The 23,312-nt window shown below is 42.5% G+C and overlaps 1 protein-coding gene across 2 annotated transcripts in view; it reads left to right on the top strand.

Moving 5' to 3' along the window:
- ACADL (acyl-CoA dehydrogenase long chain) overlaps positions 1 to 23,312 on the top strand; it is a 41,635-nt gene that overhangs the window by 11,186 nt on the left and 7,137 nt on the right. The window contains exons 2-8 of one of the 2 annotated variants that reach the window (XM_042445198.1): positions 10,125 to 10,283; positions 13,656 to 13,793; positions 16,586 to 16,750; positions 18,059 to 18,125; positions 19,768 to 19,932; positions 20,763 to 20,864; positions 21,964 to 22,077. In XM_042445198.1, coding sequence (XP_042301132.1) covers positions 10,125 to 10,283; positions 13,656 to 13,793; positions 16,586 to 16,750; positions 18,059 to 18,125; positions 19,768 to 19,932; positions 20,763 to 20,864; positions 21,964 to 22,077 — 910 coding nt within the window. The remainder of the gene's footprint in view (positions 1 to 10,124; positions 10,284 to 13,655; positions 13,794 to 16,585; positions 16,751 to 18,058; positions 18,126 to 19,767; positions 19,933 to 20,762; positions 20,865 to 21,963; positions 22,078 to 23,312) is intronic. The other variant, XM_042445199.1, reaches the window with a different exon arrangement.

Genomic DNA, 23,312 nt, shown 5'->3' with positions numbered 1-23,312 from the left:
ACCATAAAAGGTATCACGTGCTTTTGGTTGGATTGTTGGCTCCATACCTATACTTTGGTGTATGCCACACACAGTTGACTTCGGGAGATTGCTTGTACAACCTTGATATCTGAATGATGGCACCTCCTGCCCAGCCAAGCTATGCACATTGCAATCGAATCATGAGATAGAGGTCCCTTTTACTCTCTCTGTAGGCACCTATTCAAGATAAAGCGAGAGGGCCTGTCTCTTGTGGTGGCACCCTGGCTTTAGGAGTTTGGAACCACAAATTAAAATTCGGTGTATCTCAGTTGTGTCATGGTGTTGATACAGTTTTGACCCTCATCTTCCTTAACCCGTTTTGTAAACTGAAATTGTTTTAGTTTGTTTACAGTGCGTTCCGGACCCTCCGCCGATAGGCGCAATTGCCGCCTATGGCTCGAGGCCCCATGTGGAAACAATGGGACGTACGTGCGTGGTCGCGCAGGCGACGCCGCAGGGTCACAACAATCGCCGCGCACAGCCCATTTCAATGGGAATGGGATGATGCAAGCCACCCCGGCGCAACGCCCACGGCTTGAGCGCGTAGTGCTGAAGGCCGAGTCGTATGGCGCTGGCCCGCGTATGACACGGGGCGCACTGTATGTTTTTGCCCCCAATATTGTTACACTTGTAAAGGGCTAACGGACTGAAATGATTATTATAACTGTCGCAGTAAAAACTGGGATGGCAAAGAGAGAATATCAGATATTTGGGTTCGCCACAGGGCGGTATACAAATAAATATTATTATTATTAGGATTCTTATATTATTCTGGGTTATAATCTTATCTTCTGCTGTTCATGAAACAGTAACATGTATAGAGATGATTAGGAAACTTGTAATTTTTTTTCCCCATCCAGCATGTATTTGTGTATTGCAGTTATCATTACAATGGACATAGTTTTCACCTTGGGAAATGAGAAGCGCCGGGTGGTTTGATGTTGTAGTCTAAAATGTCGAAGGTACCAAGTCTCTGAGTGGGTGTTTGAAGTTTGTTTGGCATGTGATCGTAGGAACATTTTCTTCTTGCCTTATCTAGGAAGGCTGATAGTTTCGCACATTGCAATAATGATGAGGTTGTGCCAAAACCTCTTACCGTGACCACACCATCCAGCTAGTATCATTGAGGGAGGACCACAACTCAGGTGAAGACTGCATTACAGCATGACTAGACTCAATCAAACGAATGCCATGGGCTCTGGAGATTTGACAAGACCTAGGACCTAGGCTGTTAAGAGACAGAGTGACATTGGAGGGTCTCTCTCATGTCATAAGGTTGCACATAAGTCAATGTAAGAAACCACCAACCAGAGGAACCTGAAGTGAATCTGGATGAGAACAGAATTCTGCTTTTCTATGCAAAGATAAACGTCTGAAGGTTTGAACTAAGATTGACACCAGGCCCAATTTCAATCCCAGACGAAACTCGAATCGCAAGAGTACTGATAATGAATGGTACAGGTTATTGAGTCGGTTTCATTTGACAAAGGAATGTGAGTTTAGGTACATAGTGCTAAAAAGTTCTCATGACATGTACCGCTGGGAGATAACCATAGGTGGGCCTTTGGTGATGCCACTGGGAGTTTGGTTCACAAGTGACAAACTACCGTGGAGTGCTCAAGTGGCCCATTAATAGACAGAATAAAATGTATTCCCTTAGTATAACATAGTGAAATCAAGATTTGCTTGCAAGATTCTATCGAGTGCTATGTTTTTCTGCACTTTTAAACAACCTCCCTAACCTAAAATATAGTTGAGGAGATGTAAACATTACATATGTTAAAAGACTATAAGAGTGTACTAAAAACTAAGACTAATCGAGGCAGAACAAAAACAAGATTAAAGCCCGCAAGCACGAGAAATGTGTAAGCACATGTTTAAAGCCCCAGCAGCAAAATGCAGCAAATGGAAAAGTACATGTGGTCCAAACAAAACTACGACATACCCTTATGTTCCATTATGATCGGAGCAGCTACCACAGTCTCCACTTCACAGGATTGACTGCTGCTGGACTATACGAAATTACTCAGTGCACTAAGCAGCAAGCAGATGCAAGAGATGTTACTATTAAATGTGTACTGAGGGGTGGGAGCTAGCTTTACACATTGCGCTCTCTTATCAAATTCAGTGCAACTGTAGGGACCTGAACACGACAGGCCAAATATAAAGTTGGCTTTGTTGGTCACTTTGGAGGTAAAATGCTTTTTAAATGATGCATTGCACCCTAAGAGGTCAAGAAGCCATTCACAACGCCTGAGCTCCAGTCCTTAAGGACTTGCAGTGTAGCGTGTTGGGACACAGTTACTGCCCTCTTAAGAATGTCGTTGTGTCCATTCAAAACAGACATACCTCCACAAAGTTGACCCGCAGCAGTTTTATTTTGGCCGTGTCTGTTTTGGGCCCTTGTATTGGTCTGTAATCTCCCGAATGTCTGCCTAATTTATGGCCAGGCAACGAACGATATAATTAAAAACATAAAATCCATCAACAAAAGAACGATATAATGTGAGTATTTTTTCCTAAAGCTCTATGACTATCCTGGTTTGTATTTCTTCAAGATGACCTTCATACTGAAAATGACTCTGCACGCCTTGAAAAGATCCTCGATGCTAAAACGTTCATCATGGGACATTGGTAACTCGAATGAATCTTTGTCTTCAGATGCATGGACATCATAAGCTGTGTTCGGCATAAGTGTGGAGAAAGTTCTTCCAGGAGGCCTGAGTGTTCCAAATCATGCAAGAGTAGAGTTAAATGTATGGTAAATCCTCCCCTGCCCTGGTTATCGTTCAGAAAGCATGATCGCATAACTTAGGACATTCGGATCTACTTCGTTCCAAAAGCAGAGCAGCGTTCTGACGCTTCTGTCTCGCACACTGGGAAATATCCCTACCTCAGACTAGAACAGTGGTATTGACAGGGTCATTTGTCCAGTGGGTAGAAGGGAACCAACAACCATGCACCTGATGGAACAGTTCTCACTTTAAACTAGTTTGAGTGTTACACCATTGAGGTATATCATCATGAAAGTGATTAAACGTCGCACGTCTCCTTTGGTCATATAGATGTGTCGTTAATTGTGGCTTTTGGTACCTAACTTGCTGTGGAACGCTCTCTTCCTTGGCAGGCCTGCAGTATTGCCAGTTCTTTGAGATTACTGTTTCCACATGCTAGGTCAACCATGTGGCTTTGTTAAAATTGCCTTTGGAGACCTAGTGTTTAATTCTAGCTACATCCTAGCATTCATCCAGAGCCCATCCAAGGCATGTTGAATTTTAAGCTTGTGCCATGGCTGTTTTTACAACAAACTTTAGGTCCGTTTTAAAAATGCTTGTACACTTGTTTGAATTATTGTTAGTGAAGTTTAACTTTGTAATTGGGTCTGAACCATTTATAATTGTTTTTGTGATGAATTAATAATAGATTCCCAGGGTGTTGCCAGCCCCATTTCTGGGAAAGAGGGACGATTGGTTTACATTAAGTACTCAGAGCTTCTTTTAGCTAAGTTCAACAAGTGGGAAGCACTGATTAGCATGAAGCCAAAGCAAACAGGCACATAAAAAAAAAAATGGAATTGTTTCATAACTAAAACCTTTATCTAATTGATTTGTAAGGTTACAAGCAACACGATGTATTTACAGCTGGCCGGCGTGCATACGCGGGTGTGTGCTTTACGCGTGCTTGAGCATACGCGCATCAAGCCGCGGGATGCGGAAAGGCGGATGGTGTCGGCGCGATCCCCATTCAATTGAATGGGACCTGTGCGCCCGTTGCGCCCTGCGCGCTGCCACACGCATGCCCGCCGTGCACGAGGTCCCCATTGGTTTCCACATGTGGTCCCCTTGCAGCATATGGACGGAAATTCGCACTTACGCAGAGGGATAGCGCCGGAATGGAATCCCCGCGTAAGGGCTAGGACCCGCACGGTAGTCATGGCAGTTGCCGAAGCCGTGTCTAAACTGACAGGAACCAGTTTCAAGACAGAGGAGAGCAGCTGAGAAATACGCCTGCACTCACCATCTTCCGGGAGAACAGAAGAAAAGAGTAGAGCAAGTTTTAGGTCACTTCGCAAACATGGTTACATGGTGATAGCTGCTTCAGTTGGAAAGTGGCGTTCGCAAACTGGGGTGTTCACACTGGTGGTGCAGGGGGTGGGGCGTTGCGGGCAAAGCCAAAGGGGCAAGCTCCCCCCAACTTACTGTCCCGCATGGTTTTTACTCATGAGTAACAGCATTGTGTTGGCAGGCCGAATGGAGGAGGCCTGGCTTCCCTCCCCATTCTGCTTGCGTAAGGCTTTATCTTGTAAGGAAAGCTCCACACGGCAGAGGACGGGGGGTGGGGGGGTTTAGCCACTTTTCCTCCTCTTCCCTCGGCATGCCTGTGAGGCGCTACTGTGCATGTAAAGTCAATGGTGGGCAACGGAGGGGAGAGAACTGGGCCGTTGCCCCTATACCTCGCCATGGCGAGGCTTTACTGTGTCAAGCAAAAGCTTTTGCATGGGCAGAAATGAGGTGGTGCACAGGCAGTGGGGGTCCGAGGTCATGCGAGTGGTCACCCCACATTTGTTGGGTGTCACCTCGATGTTGGGTCTGCAGCCCCCTAATGGCACTACTGGCTTAGTTACCTAGCCCACACAGTGGGTAGGACTGAAGCCAGTAGACAAAGTTTTAGAGATTAGTATGTCTCAGGATAGAGGCATGCAGGAAGCCCTTACTGGGTGACGGGGGAATGTATAAGAAACAATGCTTGCTTGGTTAGCCATTTTCCAACAGTTTTAATGCTGTATACAGGAATCCCTCAGACCTTTTCTAACAACTGACATTTCTTGTTGAATATCCTTCCTTAGGTGAAGTGCTGGCTACAGGCCCCAATTACAGACTCCCCGGGCTCTAGTGCGACTTTGCCTCCCCCAATTGTGGTATGTGTGTGTGTGTGGGGGTGAAATTCATGTACAAACACACAAAAAAAAACAATGGCCGTCATGTCTCTCTCCTGCCTCACAACCAGACATTTAAGAAACAACAACATGGCAGTTCTGGTTAGGAAGGCACAAACTGGTGCAAATGTGATTGCTGTGTGATTGTCATTGAGCACAAAGTGATCCCAATGCTAGAATTGGGAGAAGCTATTGTAGGAAAATACGGTATCTGTAACTTTTATTTCTAAATGGTAAACTCTTGTCAGTCCTTCTTGTTGTTCCGTGCCTTCAAGTGGTTTCTGACTTGTGGCAACCCAGAGGCGAATCTATCGTGGGTTGGCAAGCTCCTTCGGAGGGAGTTTGACATTGGCTTTCCCTGAGGCTGAGAGAGTGTGACTTGTCCAAGGTCACCCAGGTGGTTTACATGGCTGAGGCAGGATTCGAACCCTGGTTTCCGGAGTCATAGTCGTTGGACTACTCAAAGCACTACACCATACTGAACAGGCTACCTCTGAACTCTGGCCTAGATTATTGCAATGTGGCGTTTTATGGTGGCGATGTATCAGACCTGAAATGGAGCAATGCTTTGCCTTCTTTAATGACAACATTGCAGGAACATGTTAACCAGCAGAAGCAGCCAGAAATCAGTCTTCTAGTCTGATCTTCAGGTTTTATTTATAGTTTTGGGGAGAGGAGTTGCTGCCAATTTACAGCCCAGTTATGATGTCTTTCACACGAGGAAAGTGTTGACTTGTAGCCACATAACAGCAACACTATGCCCCATGTCAAGTGCATGTATTCAACAGCAGATAATGTGTTCTGTTCATAGCTTGGTTGTTATGTTGTCTTATGGTGACCTTAGAGTGACCAGGTGTCATAATCACAAAGGAGGGCAAGGCATCACAAAATGTAGGACATTCAAGAAAAATGCAAGACGTTGCAAAATAAAAGCTAAAAACACAAATATGCATATAAATTCATGCTCCTTAGTTATGCACAAAATGGAAGGCATTTTGGAATTCCTATTGGACAAAGGCTCAATGTAGGACATGCCCAGGAAAAGGAGCACCCCTGGTCACCCTGAGAGACCCTGTGATACGATGTTCTTGGCAGGATTTTATTCAGATACTGCTGGCCATTGCCTTCCTCAGTGGCTGAGAGAGATCATGACTTGTTCAAAGTCACCAAGGCTGCATCTGCATTGCAGAAATAATCCAGATTAACTCCACTTTAACTACTGTGGCTCAATGCTATAGAATTCTGGGATTTGTAGTTTTGTGAGATATTTAGCTTTCTCTGTCAGAGAGCTCTGGTGAGAAAACAAACTACAGTTCTCAGAATTCCATGGTTAGCCATGGTGGTTAATACAATATCAAACTGGATTATTTCTGCAGTGCAGATACAGCCCAAGCGGATTTCAATGGCTGAGCAGGAATTTTGAATCCTGGACCCACAAAACAGAATATTGTGCTATTACCAATAGCAGCTACATTTCTATATCGCTTCATACTGACGTAAGCAGTCTCTTAAGCAGTTTACAATGTGTAAGCCAGTTGCTCCCAACAAACTGGGTACTCCCGAGGGCAAGGAACCGTCTAACTAAAAAGATTGTATGTACAGCGCTGTGTAAATGTACAGTGCTTCATAAATAAAGGTTAATAATAATAATAATAATTTTAGCGACCTCAAAAGGATGCCAGGCTGAGTCAAACCTGGAGCTCCTGGCTGGAATTGAACTCACAATCTTGTGACTATGGGTGAGTGGCTGCAGTACCAGTATTTAACCACTGTGCCGCCAGGACTCCCTGTTATTCCAGTTTAACTCCCATGGCACCATCCTATGGGGTCTTGGGAGTGGTAGTTAAGGGGCACTTGCAATCCCCAGCCAGAATTCTTCTTTGATGCTTCTGATGAAACTACAAATCCCAAGAGTACTTCACAGGATGCAGCCATGGCTATTAAAGTGGAATAATAACATCATTCTGTAGTGCAAACGGGTACCTGGTCTTCCTGAGTCCTAGTCCAATACTCAAACCACTAGATCACTCTGGCTTTCTTATGCTGGCTCCCAAGCTAGATGGATGGGAGTGAGTTTGAGGTAGAGAAGAAATTCTGGGTAGGAAGAAGCTTGGGGTAAGAGGTAATTGAGCAATATCCAAAAGTGGAGAAAGATAAGGCTAGGATATTTCAGAAAAATCATTGGTTTAAGATAGTAAGATACAGTAGTGAGAAAATAGACAGACCTATCATACAACTTATTTTTTTGCTATCTGTTACTTCTTTTGCTATTTAGTGTTGGGTTAAATTTTCCTATCATAACCCTGTAACTCCTATAAATCAAGTGGGATGCAAACCCCAACATGAATTAATTAATAAATTTTAGCTGATGAGCTGAATTACTGTGTCAAGTTCTATTAGTCAATAGGGTGATGCCACATTAAATCCAGGTAGTCTAGTTTAGCTGGCTTGAGGATCAAGCTGATAGTAATATTCATTATGTGGCTATTTCATTACAGATATAGTGAAACAAAATCATTGTGTTGCAAGACATGACTGGTATGACTTAAAATGCAGTCTTGCACAAGTAGATAGATATCTGTTTATATCATGGGGTAATATATCTCCTCCTTTCCATGGTTTGCAGTCTGCTCTAGAAAAAAACTCACCTCTTAGATTGTGAGGGCATGCAAGATTCAACTGGGGAGGAGTGGAGAATTGCTTTTCCCCATTTTACTGATAAAAGCTGATTCATTAGCAGGAGAGACTGACTCCTTACAACCTGCATGAATAGCTTTCCATAACATCTGAATTGATGACAACATCTAGATCATATGCAGGGCTATGACTAACATCATCAATTTTTTTCTTTCTTTCTTTTGTATGATTTTGCCTGATGAAGAAGCCAGTGGAGCTTTGAAAGCTTGCAACATGTATAATGTGCATTTGGGTTTTCACCATAAAGGTATCACTGTCTTGTGGATTTTGGCTCATACTATACTTTGGTGTATGGCCAACACAGTTACTTCTGGAGATGCTTACAACCTAGTATCTGAATGAGCACCTCCTGCCAGCCAAGCCTGCACTTGCAATCAGATCATGAGATGAGGTCCTTTTCTCTGTGGCACCTATTAAGATAAGAGAGGGCCTTCTCTTGTGGTGGCACCCTATCTTAGGAGTTTGAACCAAATTAAAATGTGTATTCAGTTGTGCATGGGTTGATACAGTTTGACCTCTCTTCCTTAACCAGTTTTTAAACTGAATTTTTAGTTTGTACAGTGCGTTCCGGATCCCTCCGCGTAAGGCGAATTCCGCCTATGCTCGAGCCCCATTGGAAACAATGGGGCTCGTGCGTGGCGGCGCAGGCGTGCACAGGGCACAACAAGCGCGCGCGCCCATTCAATTGAATGGGATGCGCCACCCCGCGCACACCCCACGGCTTGAGCGCGTATGCTGAAGGCCGCGTATGGCGCGCCCGCGTATGACACGGGCGCACTGTATGTTTTTGCCCCCAAATTTGTTAACTTTAAGGGCTAACGGACTAAATGATTATAACTGTGCAGTAAAAACTGGGATGGGCAAAGAGAGAATACTCAGATATTTAGTATTCTGGTTATAATTTCTTCTTTGTTCCATGAAACATAACGATTATAGGTGATTAGAACTTGTAATTTTTTCCCCATCCAGCATTATTGTGTATTGCAGTTATCATAAATGACATAGTTCACCTGGGGAAATGAGAAGCCGGGTGGTTGATGTGTAGTCTAAAGGTCGAAGGACCAAGTCTCTGAGTGGGGTGTTTGAAGTTGTTTGCAGTGATCGTGGAACATTTTCTTCTTGCCTTATCTAGGAAGGCTGATAGTTCATTGCAAATAGATGAGGTGTGCCAAACCTCTTCCTGGACACACCAGTCCAGCTAGTATCATTGAGGGAGACCCAACATCAGGTGAAGACTGCATTACAGATGACTAGACTCAATCAAAGAAGCCATGGCTCTGAGTTTGCAAGACCTGACCATGGCTGTTAAAGACAGAGTGACTTGGAGGTCTCTCATTCATAAGGTTGCCATAAGTCAATTAAGAACACCAACAAGAGGAAACTGAAGTGAATCTGGATGAACAGAATTCTGCTTATCAAAGCGCCTGAGGTTTGAACTAAGATTGAACCAGCCCAATTTCAATCCCAGACGAACCTGAATCCAAGAGTACTGAATTAATGGTACAGTTATTAGTCGTTTCATTTGACAAAGGAATTGAGTTTAGGTAATAGTGCTAAAGTTCTCATACTGATCCGCTGGGAATAACCATAGTGGGCCTTTGGTATCCACTGGGGTTTGGTTCAAGGACAAAATCCGTGGATGCTCAAGTCCCATTAAATACAGAATAAAATGATTTCCCTTATATAAAATAGTGAAATCAAGATTTGCTCTAAGATTCTACGAGTCTATGTTTCTGCACTTTTAAACAACCTCCCTAAACAAAATTATGTGAGGAGTGTAAACATTAAATATTTAAAAGACTAAGAGTTACTAAACTAAGACTAATGAGGCAGAACAAAAGACTAAGATAAAGCCAGCAGCACAGAAGAAAATGTTTAAGCACAGAAAAGCAGCAAATGGAAAAAGTACATGGGTACAAAACTACTGACATACCCTTAATGTCATTATATCGAGAGCTACCCAGTCTCCACTTCACAGGATTGACTGCTGCTGGCTATAGAAATACTCAGTGTAATAGCAGCAAGAGATGAGGATGTTCTACTAAATGTTACTGAGGGGTGGGAGTAGCTTTACACATGGCTGCTATTATCATTGGCAACTGTAGGCCTGAACAGACAGGCCAAAATAAAGTTGCTTTGGGTCACTTTGGAGGTATGCTTTTTAAATGATGCATGCACCCTAAGAGGTCAGAAGCCATTCCAATGCCATGCTCCAGTCCTAAGGACTGCAGTGTAGCTTTGACACAGTTCTGCCCTCTTAAGATGCGTGTGTCATTCAAACAGCATACCTCCAAAGTGACCCGCAGCAGTTTTATTTTGGCCTGTCTGTTTGGGCCCTGTATTTCTGTAATCTCGAATTCTGCCTAATTTATGCCAGGAAGAATGATATAATTAAAAACAAATCCATCAACAAAAGCAATATAATGTGATATTTTTTCTAAAGCTATACTATCTGGTTTTATTCTTCAAGATACCTTCATACTGAAAATGACTCTGCACGCCTTGAAACATCCTCTGCTAAAACGTTAATGGACATTGGAACTCGAAGGATCTTTTCTTCAGATCATGACATCTTTCGGCAAAGTGTGAGAAAGTTCTTCCAGGAGGCTGTGGTTCCAAATCATGCAGAGTAAGTTAAATATGGTAAATCCTCCCTGCCCTGGTTCTGTTAGAGCTGATCATAAATGACATTCTACTTCTTCCAAAAGCAGGAGAGTCTGACCCTTTTCTCACACTGGAAATATCCTACCTCAGACTAACAGTGGTATTGACAGGGCATTTTCAGTGGGTAGAAGGGAACAACACCATGCACTATTGAACAGTTCTCACTTTAACTATTTTGAGTGTACACATTGAGGTATATATCATGAAGGATTAAACTTCTCCTTTGGTCATATAATGTGTGTTAATTGTGGCTTTGGTACCTAACTTGTGGAACGCTCTCTTCTTGGAGGCCTGAGTATTGCCAGCTTTGGATTCTTTTCAATGCTAGGTCAACATGTGGCTTTTTAAAATGCCTTTGGAGCCTAGTTTAATTCTAAGCTCACATCATTTCATCAGAGCCCATCCAAGCATTTGAATTTTAAGCATGTGCATGGCGTTTAAAAACTTTAGGTCTTTTAAAAATGCTTTAACTTGTTTGAATTATTTATTAAGTTTAACTTGTAATTGTCTGAACCATTTATATTGTTTTTGTTGAATTAATAATAGATTGCCAGGGTGTTAGCCCCATTTCTGGGAAAGAGGAAGATTGGTTTAATTAAGACTCAGACTTCTTTAGCTAAGTTCACAAGTGGAAGCACTGATTAATGAAGCAAAGCAAACAAGCAATATGGAATTTTCATAACTAAAAACTTTACTAATTATTTTAAGGTTACAAGCAAACATGTATACAGCGTGCCGGCGTCATACGCGGGTGTGCTTTACGTGGCTTGAGCATACGCGCTCAAGCCGCCGGATGCGGAAGGGGTGGAAGGGGCGGCGCGTCCCATTCAATTGAATGGGCACGTGCGCCCGTTGCAGCCTGCGCGCTGCCACACCGCCGTGCACGAGCCCCATTGTTTCCAATAGGGCTTGAGCATAGGCGGAAATCGCCTTACGCAGAGGGATCCGGAATGGATCCCCGTGTAAGGCGAGGACCCACTGTACATGCAGTGCCTAAGCCGTGGCTAACTACAGGAAAGTTTCAAGAAGAGGAGCAGCTGAGAATAGCCTGCACTCACCATCTTGAGAAAGAAGAAAAGAGAGAGCAGTTTTAGGCACTTGCAAACATGGTTACATGGTGTAGCTGCTTAGTTTAGTGGCGTTCCAAACTGGGGTGTCACCTGGTGCAGGGGGTGGGGCTTGGGGCAAAGCCAAAAGGGCATGCTCCCAACTTCCTGTCCCGCATGGTTTTACTCATGAGTAAAGCATTGTGTGGCAGGGAAGAAGAAGGCCTGGCTCCCTCCCCATTCCTGTTGCGTAAGGCTTTACTTGTAAGGAAAGCCTCACACGGCAGGGACGGGGGGGGGGGTTAGCCCTTTTCCCTCTCTGCCATGTGAGGCTCTACTTGCATGTAAAGTCATGTGGGGCACGGAGGGGAGAGAACTGGGCCTTGCCCCTTCCTCCCATGCGAGGCTTTACTTGCAAGCAAAGCTTTGCATGGCAGAAATGAGGGGTGCACAGCAGGGGGGGCGGTCATCGAGTGTCACCCCACATTTGTGGTGTCACCCGATGTGGTCTGCAGCCCCCTAATGGCACTACTGGCTTAGTTACCTGCCCACAGTGGGTGACTGAGCCAGTAGACAAAGTTTTAGAGATCGTATGTCTAGGATAGAGGCATGCAGGAAGCTCTTACTGGGTGAAGGGGGTTAAAAACAATGCTTGCTTGGTTAGCATTTTCCAACAGTTTTATCTGGTTAACAGGAATCTCAGACCTTTTCTACAACTGATCATTTCTTGTTGAATATCCTTCCTTAGACACATGCAATTCATCTGTTTATGACAAACGTAGGTGAAGTGCTGGCTACAGGCCCAATACAGACTCCCAGGGCTCCTAGTGCCGACTTTGCCTCCCCCTATGGGGGTGGGGGGGGGGGGGGGGGGGTGAAATCATGTACAAATGGCCAGTCATGTCTCTCTGGCAAAAAATAACTTCCAAGCTTTGATCCTGCCATATGGCAAACTTTTGAGTTAAATGTCTTTTTTGTTCCCTTCTGGCTCTGTGCTTCTAAGCTGCCTTGAGTGCTCTCCTTCGCTGGTTCACTGTCTTTCTTTTCTTCCAAGACTAACCACTGTAGAGGCCACTTCAACTCTCTTCTGTTTTGCCATCAGCTGGATGCTTGGCTGACCAACACATCTGTGTTGTTTGAGAACATGCTGACACCATCACATCCTATAGTACTTGAAAACTGGTGACCCTTTACGTGTGCATGAATTTCATTATTAAATGCAGGGTGGGTATGTGTTGTGTGTCTTCAAGTTGTTTCCAACTCATGGCAACCCTAAAGCAGCACTATCACGGGGCTTTCTTGGCAATACTTGATCAGAGCAGTGGGCTGAGCAGGGAATCAAGCCCTGGTCTCCAGAGTTGCAGTCCAACACTCAAGCCACTACTCCACACTGGCTCTCACAAATACGGAATACATTGTTTAAAAGAAAAAGAATTAACACTGTTATTTGTACCTTCTTTGGCACACACAGATAAGTGCTGTTTGTTTGTTTGCTTTCTTCTATATACTGAATCAGTTAATTTGTTTCATTTTACAGCTCAGTTTTGCAAATGTTGCATCCTCACCTCACCCCATTTTTGCTTGCTGAATGTAAAGAAAAATTGCACCAGCCCTAACATTAGAGTAACTTAAAAAAAGTTGTTGTTGTTGTGTGCCTTCATGTCATTTCTGATTTACGGTGCCCCTATCCATTGTCTTTCCCTGAGGCTGAGAGTGTGTGACTTGCCTAAGGTCATACAGTGGGTTTTATGTCCAAGCGGGAACTGAACCCTGGTCTCAGAAAAAGGATTGCGATCTATGAAATCATTGATTGCTAGTATAACTAAAACTTCAGATGTTTGTGCCTGCTAACTTTACACTGCAAGCAAAAAAGGAACTTGTCTTTATTGGGGTATGTTTTTAGTTCAGCATATGTTTAATCCAAGGCTATGTATATGGAGATTCAATTCAAACCAGGCATTTGCAGAGACCTACTTGTTTTGTATTTCCAGTTGTTTAAAATTGTTGATTTTAGCTTTATAATGCTTTGCTTGATATGTTTGTATATTATTAGTCCTGACCATACCATGTGAAGAGTACTGTCTATACATGTGCTTGCACACTTTCCTTTTTCATATAAATAATAACACAGTTGATCCTGAGGTTACATACTGGTTTTTTTGTTGCTAGAGCCACCCCCCTACCCAATGTAATAAAACCTTATTTTTATTGCACAGTTATCTGTATTATACCCACTACAGAAGCCATAAAGTGAATTCCACTGACTTGACTTAATCTTGTTTTGTTTGCAGATGGGAGAAGGCTGGTCAGGTGAGCAGAGAACTCTGGGAAAAAGCTGGACAACAGGGATTGCTGGGTATCAATATATCAGAAGAACATGGTGGCATTGGAGGGGATCTCTTATCTGCAGCAGTTGTTTGGGAAGAGCAGTAAGTACTTGGTGCCCTTTGAAAAACCCGTTCATTTTGCAACTCATTGTTGCCTTGTCTCCCTTCATGTTTCCTAGTAGTAAAATGATAGGCAATTGTTCTTAGTTGCTAATTCTTCTAAGAGTCCCTTGATCCTGTTGGGCTTGTGGTTTATTCTTCATTGTGATGTAAGTCCTTGTCCACAAATGTCTGTTTTGAATTTTATGCAGATCTTGTGAAAAATAGCATAATTTACTCCATGTTTCTTTCAGCTTAGCTCTTCTTTCTACTACAGCATTGCAGCGGTAACCAATAATTTCTTTACCCCTTTTATCTGAGATCTTAAACAGGATCCTAAAAAGACAGGCATAGTGTTTAAACAATTTGATGCTTTATGTAACAGTGAATAAATACCTTCAAGGGATAATCTTTTAGGCCAGCACTAGAGAAACTTTGGTGTCCCTCCCTCCCATTTGTATCCCAACTTTTTCCCAGACTGGGAATCAAAGGGGTTTACAGAAGGCAGAAAATTACAATGTAAGGCACATATAGTTAAAAACATACTAAAGTTGAGATTAAAACTACCAGACGAATAACTGAATTAAAACAATTTAAAATACTGCTTTAAAAGAAAGATTAGAAATAGTTCAACACCATAAAAAGCTCTTCTTTTATTAACAGTCAATTGCCAAAAGATTGTTGGAACTGTTGGAATTATATTCTTCAAGTTGTTTCTGATTTATGGCAGTGTTTTATGTGTGTGTTTGTGTGTGCTTTAGCAAGATTTGTTCAGAGGGGGTTTGCCTTTGCCTTCCTCTGAGGCTGAGAGGATGTGATTTGCCCAAGGTCACCTAGTTGATCTATAGATCCTGCAGGGATTTAAATCCCTCTCCTAGTCTAGCACTCCAACCACTACACCACACTGGCTCTCCTTGCTGGAACAGAAAGGTTTTAACCTGACAACAAAGAAGGAGCCATCCTAACTCCTCTAGGGAGAAAGTTCCAAAGTGTGGGAGCATCCACAGAGGAGGCCCTCTCCTTCATTCTCATCAAACCTGGCTGTGAATGTCGTTGGATAGAGAGAAGTGCCTCTCCTGGAGATCTTACAGCTTAAGCAGGCTCATATAGAAAGATATGGTCCATCAACTAGCCTTCTTTTCCTCTTAAATCATAGCAACTCCCATTCCCTTCATCCTTGTCAGCTTGACTGGTGATGAGGGATCTTTGGCTAAGTAGCTTCCTAACATCTGGAGGGCAAGAGGCTCCCCGCTTCTTGAAGCATTCAGGACGGAGTGCTGTGACTCTGAATTTAGAATAGTGGAATCCAATTAATAAGAGATGGCTGAGGAAAGAGAGGCAGTCATTGATTATATTCCCCCTCATTTCCCTCTGTTTAGTCAGTGGTGCCTGAATGCATCATCTGCTGAGAATATCTACAGACTGAGGCCATGTTTCAAGCTGCTCTTTAACACAACATGATTATAATTGTATGGTTCCACTCCATCTACCATGGCTTCAACCTATAGAATTGTGGGGCTCACAGTTTGGTCAGAGGCACCACAGGATTCCAGGTTTCTAAAGGCACCTCCCTGAACTTCCACTCCCAAAACTCCATAGGATGCTTGCAGGGCAGGTAAAGTACAGCCATGGTGCTATAACTATGTAGTGTGAAAAGGACCATCTCTGAGTGTCAGTGGCCTTCATGATGAAGTTGGATGGGTTGAGTAACCATAGCTCAAGGCCACTTCATTGTATTGCACTTCACTGCAGCTACAGATTTACTATCTCTTGGGACCAGATGTAGTGAAAAGACCTCTCTCCTTCTCACCTTATTTTTAAATCTTAGTTCTTCAGTGCATCTAAACCAGATGCAATAAATATGTTCATATCTCCAGATGACTTTTTCTTCAAAGCAGATGCATGGTGCTACTGATTTGACTGGTAAAATTGTGGAGAATGATGAATGTTTCTTTTGGTACTGTTTCGCCTAATATTATTTCTCCTTCTAAATCATAGCCATATGTTTGGGGGGCATCTAAATAACATACGGTACATCAATGTGGCAGCCCTTCTAGGAAATAAAGAATAGATGTTGAAAGAACCTGTCACTGGTCACTTGTATTCACAGCTTTTAGCTTTTGCATACTAAGACAATCATTCATTTTTCATTAATGTTCATCCATCTATCCATTCATCCTTTTGCTACAGGCAACTAGCACATCAGTGAGGAGGCTTGAATCTGTGTCCCATGCATGCTAACTTTCTGTGACGATGTTTTTTTCCCCTAGAGGATTATTCAATTATGTTTAAATTTCATTAGGGCATTTATATCCCACTGTTCTTCCAATGAGCTCAAGTGTTCTACATGGCTCTTCTTCCATGTTTTATCCTCACAACAACCCTGTGAATTATACACAGGGTAGAGGGAGAGTAACTCACAGTCTGCAGTGGTTTAGCCCTGACCCAGGCTTATCACTGCCAGCATAGTCAAGAACATCTCTTGTTTGCTGATTTATGGTTATCTGTCTCTGAACCAACACAGCCTTCTAGGTTTGGATCATGGACTTACCATAACTTTCTTCAAATTGTCAACAGGTGGAGCTGTTCCACAATTTCATTTCTTAAGTAGTTCTACTCCCTTGCTTCATTTGTTTGTCAAAATATATAAAACTTTAGTTACCTGAAAGTATGAAATGTTTCATGGTTTTGATTTCTACATGTGATTTAAGAACGTATGCAAAATGTCTGCAAAAAGCTCCAAGCCATAAGTTGCTTTTCGAATAACTTCTGTTTCTGTTTTCCTGCTTTTCCAGAATGTATGTTAACTGTACCGGACCAGGATTCAGCTTACATTCTGATATCGTTATGCCTTATATTGCAAACTATGGTTCAAAAGAGCAGATTAAAAGGTTCATTCCAGAGATGGCAGCGGGGAAATGCATTGGTGCAATAGCTATGACGGAGCCTGGGGCTGGAAGGTGAGCCAAAATAATCCTGCATTGTTCTGTGTGTGTTTTTTTGGAATTTAAGTCCCATTAAAACAGGGCAAGTGTGAAAGTCATCAGATTGTTGTTGCTGTGTCCAAGATTTGTTCAGCGGGGGTTTGCCCTTGCCTTTCTCTGAAGCTGATAGAGAGTGGCTTGCCTAAGGTCACCCAGTGATTTTCCATGATTGAATGAGGATTTGAACCCTGAACTCCAGAGTCCTAGTCCAGTGCTCAAACAGTTACTCCACACTCTCTCTATTGGAATATAGCTCCCAGTGTTCTTTTCTATTGACTGTATGCTGGCTCAGGCTGATGTGAGTTGTAATCCAACTACTTCTTGAAGGCCACACAGTCCACAGCCCACATCAAAGTAAATGTGTCTTATGTGATTTTTAAATTGCTCTGGAGATCTCAGAGGATACAGATGTGGTCTGCAAACCACCCACATATACAATAAATGCTGAATGTTATGCTTGTTGCAAGAAATCATAAGGTGATGAATCCCTCAAAACAAAACAAAATGGATCCAGAAGCTGCTATTTGAGGAATAAATACTGCTATTGGACAAAACAGAAGCGAGTAATTGCCACAAAAGTAGGAATGTACCTTGAATTATTCTCTTTTTTGTTTTCGTTTTGTGTATGAGTACTCTTTATTGAGTTTTGAAAGCTTCTTTGTAAACTGCTGTAGCTAGCTATGAGCATACCTGTTTATTCAAATATGTCCCCGCAGTCTGCAGTGATGCTTGTTGCAAGGTGGGCCACAATTCTATTTAAGTCACTTAGTGCCCACTTTAATATAGATGGAGTGTCTCTAGGATGGGCTGTGTGGTATGTGCATATTTCAAGGATCTCTACAGGGCCTATTGCACCCACATGCCCTTTTGGGATCCCTCCCATGGAGAGCTGCTCTTACCGAGGTCACAGATAGAGAGCAGGAGGTGCCCTTGTCACACTCCTATCCTCTAATGCATTGTGGTGCTTTTTCTCCAGGAGGATTGATGGTGGTGTGGGATTCCATCAGAGTGGAGCCTAAATTACTTTCCTGACCTATATTCCTCCACAGATTGGAAATCAGATTTGTTCTTATATGTGCTTAGTTCCTTCCTGGGTCTTGGAATTTGTTTTAGTTCTGGCTTTTTTGGTTCATGGCACAGTATGACTATTTGGATAACGTGCGTGTGCACGCGCTTGTGTGCATGCGTGTGTTTCTTCTCCATTGTCTCATCTATGTTTTTTCTAGAATTATTTTAAATATTATGCATCTTCCCTGTTATACTTAAGATTTGCTGTCCTCTTAGTGACCTGCAGGGTGTTAGAACGTACGCAAAAAAGGATGGGAGTGACTGGATTCTAAATGGCAGTAAGGTATGTACAGGGAGGATCCTGTTCTTGTGGCTTTGGGATGGAATTCATCCTGCTGCATAGGAGATCTTTGTTTTTAAATTGCTAACTGTGGACTTGGCATTGTACAATCTTTTAATCAAGCATTGCCAAGCCATCAACCTTTGCATTTTATAGCACGCTCATTGCCAAATCAACATGGTTACCACTGCTGGCAGCCTCAATATTCAATCAGCTTAGCAGGTAGTTTTCTGTACTCCTTTTGTCTGGGAAAGATATAAAGAACATCTCAAGAATTTGGCCTTTTTGTACTCTAACATGGTTGGTCTGAATAGGGTAACCAATGCTCAAATATTTCACAGTTCAAAAGAGTTGGCAGCAGATTGGCCTCCCTGGCATGAAATTGCCTGGGGGAAACCAAGGAGGCAAATTAAAAACTTGACTACATCAGTGCAAAGAAGGAGTTCCTTTCTTGGTGTGTGCATTGTTGAGGCTTCAGGGAAAATGTCACCTTGGATGCTGACAACATGCTGTTGCTTTGCAGGGTATTAGCTTTGCTTTTACAGGCTGTTAATTTTAGTTAAAACTGTTACTCCCTTGACAGGAATTTTGAGGAGGAGAAGAGCTTTGAACATACTTAGTGCAGGTTAACTAACTTTAGAGAGGTTTTATGAGGATAAAATGGGTAATCCTAATTGCACTGCCTTGAACCCTATAGTGAAACTGCAGCATACATGGTTTAGTGCAGTGGTTCCCAAATTTGGTCCTCCAAATGTTTTGGACTTCAACTCCCAGAATTCCTAATTGTTGGCCAAACTGGGTAGAGATTCTGGGAGGTGAAGTCCAAAACGCCTGGAGGACCAAAGTTTTGGAAACACTGATTTAGTGGTTAGAGATGAACTAGAACTGTGGAGACTTGGATCATATCCATGTTCAGGCATCACGGTCATTGGGCCAGCCCAATGTCACATGAGGCAATAACCTCCCTCTGCCTAACAGAGAATGGAATAATCTAAAAGATTCTACCTTAAACCAGAGGACAGAATTTGATTTTCTTCAGGTTTCTTCTGGATCATTTCTTCTTGTAAACAGCAATTCAGTGTGATCTTGATTATGCTCATGCTACCATGAGCTCATGCTACCAACTTCTTTCAGTTAGTCTCAAAGATGCTACAAGATCCCTTTGATTTTCCAGACTATCATGGCTGTACCTTTGATTACCATCAGATTTGGTATAGAGACGATGACTAAGACCCCCCTCTCTAAGTATGATTGTACGTGAATTGAGGTTTGAAGATTTTAGGTAACTAATAGGGATGCATAATTCAGTATTAGTATTTTATTGATTGTTCAATTGTATTGTATTATTTTAATACTGTAATCCCATTTCGATCCTTGGAAGAGGCAGGACATATAAATAATTATCATTATTAAATAGAGAGAGCAGGAAAACCAAAAGAGCAAATTTAGCAGCAAAAGTTTGAATCATTAACTCAAGCACAACAGAGAGTGGCTAGCTATGTGGTAGCATTATTAGAATGGGTTTTAGAGTTCAGAATAGACCACAGTGGCCACTTCAAAGTGCCTTAGGAGCAATGTTGCATCCAAGACAAAAGAAATAATAGTAGTAGCAGAGTTGTTTTACTGCTTTTTGCTGTATTTTCAGGTATTCATTACTAATGGCTGGATGAGTGACTTAGTGATTGTTGTGGCTGTTACTAACCGTGAGGCCCGTTCCCCTGCTCACGGCATAAGTCTCTTCCTAGTGGAAAATGGAATGAAAGGGTTCATCAAAGGACGTAAACTGGAGAAAATAGGTCTGAAAGCACAGGTGAGTCCTAGGAGCCACATTGTATATATGTGGTCTTCATTGCAACCTGAGGAAAATTTCATGTCTTAATTTATGGTGAAAATACATAGTAGGTTGGGGTTTACTTGGAGGGTGGGTGCAGATATGATGGTATACTTGCATAGTTTTCAAAACTGCTTCATCCTAAACTCTATGAGCTTTCCCTTAGTGAGGCAGATAAATTCTGTGAGCCCACAGAGAGCTCTACTCAGAATCCAGCTGGATGCATTTGTTGTTTTATGTGTCTGCCTTGTGAACATACAGTGTGGGCGAGTATGATAGGATTTTACTCTCAAAAGAAGTATGTGGGTGAAGGCAGCTGAACTTTCCACTGCATTAGCTCTCTGCTATTCCCATGTCCAAACTTTATTTCTCTTCTTCCTTCTTGTGCCCACCACCTCCAGTCTAGCTCCACTAATGGATATGTGCCAGTCTGGCAGAGAGATTCCTGGGCTGATGGATTGTGGGGGAAGTAAATTGAATGAGGAGAGAAGATTATTTTGAATAATTCACACATTACTTTGATGTTAAAAAATTAGGCTCACTACATGAACAGAGCAGCCATATGGCTAGATGGACATGACTGTGGCTATCATATCTTGAGTGGTCTGTAGAAGTTGGATGGGTCAGTTAGTCATTTTCATCAGCATTTTCCTCCCAACCTATGTGCAGCCCTCATGAGCCCACATTTTTCCTCCAGCACTGTCCTGTCCCCACTGGATTGATTGTGTGTGCAAGAAGGGGAAAAAGCTAGTGCAATTTATCAAAAACAGTGATTATGGCAAATTGTGGTTTTGTTTCTTTAAAATCAGGATACGGCAGAGCTTTTTTTTGAAGATGTTCGCCTGCCTGCCAGTGCCTTGCTGGGACAGGAGAACAAAGGCTTCTATTATCTAATGGCAGAGCTTCCTCAGGTAAGAGAAAGAGACGAATCCATGCTAAGGCATAAAACCACACTAGAGAAATTCACACAAAGGCATTATTTGTTCATTACAACAAATGGCCAGCTACAGATTATGCACCATGCAACATTTGATCTCCAGCACAGGTTTCTGACAACCACTACCTGCTGATTCCAGTAGTACTGGGAAACTTTTGGGGAAGCTTTTACTGTGTTACAGATCTGAGCTTTAATGTCACAAAATAGCTTCATCACATTATGCAGAACAAACAATGCAACATAGGATATATGTATTGTGCATTTGGAGCTTGTGCCTGTTGTGATACATCCAGCCCATAGGTCCCTGGACAAAGAGAACCTCAGCTTTGTGGAGGCAATGGAAATAGGACAGGGGTAAGCAAAGTGTACTTAGTGGGACACATTCAGCCTCTAGGGCTTCCATTGTAGCCCCACAGGGCCCCCTGTTTCCCCTCTCAGCTTTTATCCCTAAAATGACAAGTCACTGCCCCAGAACATGGTGGCCTGGTTGGGTTATTTTTGGCTTTAAACCCCCCATCTCTTCCTAAAAAGACCTTTCTCTAACCCAAGACAAGTCCTAGAGTGTGCAATTATGCTTAAATGGAAATATCCCCTCAAGGAGCTTCTAGGGCCATGACTTGGGAGGAAGGCTTTTCAAGATCTGGGGGAAAGCAGATCTGGTGTCTGAAGTTGCTCAAGGGACTAGTGGGTGTAATCCTGATCTCTTATTGTCATGTGTACTGACTACATGATTGACTATCTGCATGGAGCTTATATAGGTGATATAAGTAGGTATGATAGTGAGAGTATGTGTGTGCGTGTACACGCACACACACTTAACACCCCACCACATACTTAACACCGTAGGTTCAAAAATCCTGCTGTAAACCACAAAGAGAGAATAATTATTGGATATTTTGTGAAAAGCTTAATAGTCTCTTTCAGGTATGCATCTACAGTTCAGGACTGTGGAGTGTGAAACATGAGAATTTGTATGGTGCAGAGCGAGAGAGACAGAGAGAAATTTTGTTGTTTCTAGACTTTGAGACCAAAACCATCTGATAATGCCCCCACCCCTTGTCTTCTCCCTCCAGGAAAGGTTATTGATTGCTGATATGGCACTTGCCAGTTGTGAGTTCATGTTTGAAGAAACAAGGAACTATGTTAAGCAGAGAAAAGCTTTTGGAAAAACAATTGCACATTTGCAGGTGAGTATTTAGGGTTATTTGCCTCTCCTGTAAAGTCTTTCACGTTGTAATCCTTGGATCATTTCTACTTTGGGTTCTAGCCTGATTTCGAAATTAACTCAGCCTTGGTTACCTTGATGGTCCTGCTGGACTACTGAGTGGTGGTTGATACTTTTGGGGCTATTTGTCTGGCACAGGGCATGAGGGCATCATTTTGAGATGGTTCCAGTCTTGTTGGAGATATATGTGCACCCAGCACTCTTTCTGGAATCTCAGAAAGAAACACCTTTTCCTAGCTTTCGCTGGTACCCCAGCTGGAGAAGGCAAGTATGGCCAGAGTGATCAATGGCTTAATATATCTGTAGACTACTGCAGCATGTTCTACAGGGCAGGCCACCTTTGAATTTTTCTGGAAAATTAAAGTTAGTAAGAAGTTCAACAGCTAGCCTTTATGATGGTTTTGTACAATTATTTAGACTACATGACATTTGTATAGTGCCAGCTAGCCTGGCTTTAAGAATGTATGCAAGCCCAATGCAAGATAGTGGACCTTGCCTATAAACAGCTTTAGCTGTAGTAGCTGAAAAATCACTTCTGGTTATATGAGCTGGCCTGAAATAGGTGAATATATTCTAACGCCCTGCTGTAATGCCTGCATTGCTCCCCTCCTAGATATGTTGGGTTAGTGGGTATATGAGAAGTCTTATTTGGAGTGTGAAGTAATAACCATACAACTTTAGCCTTTCTTTGCCCTCTGCCTTCTGCCTCATGTGCCTGAGTGCAAATGAGGCAGGATATAAATTATTATTATTATTATTATTATTATTATTATTATTATTATTATGTGGCTTAATCCTTTGTTCATGGATAGATTGTCTAGCTGTTACCAGAAGCATCTCCATTTCCTTTTAATCAGCCCGCTTTTGGATCTGTAGATTCAGTTTTAGCTATAATTTTAGGGGCATTCTCACATGTGTCTTTGATGTTTCATTGCCATTATCTTAGCAGATGTTCTCTAGAATGAGGAATAGAACCAATGTTTACAAGCAAACCTTCAAACTAATGGCTAGTGTGGATTAACTCTGTGGGTGGTGCATTCTGTGCACACTAGGAGAAACAGGACCAAGCTTGTCTGTGCCGCCCCATCACCCACATCTTGGCTCACTGCATGTAGCGTTGTATGTTTCATTAACCCAAATAAAATTTAGGAAATAACCAGGATTCTATTGGAACTGGTTCTCAAAGAGGTTTTTTAA

This window comes from Sceloporus undulatus, chromosome 1 (assembly GCF_019175285.1).
Source record: "Sceloporus undulatus isolate JIND9_A2432 ecotype Alabama chromosome 1, SceUnd_v1.1, whole genome shotgun sequence".
Classification (NCBI taxonomy): Eukaryota; Metazoa; Chordata; class Lepidosauria; order Squamata; family Phrynosomatidae; genus Sceloporus; species Sceloporus undulatus.
Note: the sequence above shows the minus strand (reverse complement) of the source record. Positions and strands in the feature narration are given on the sequence as shown.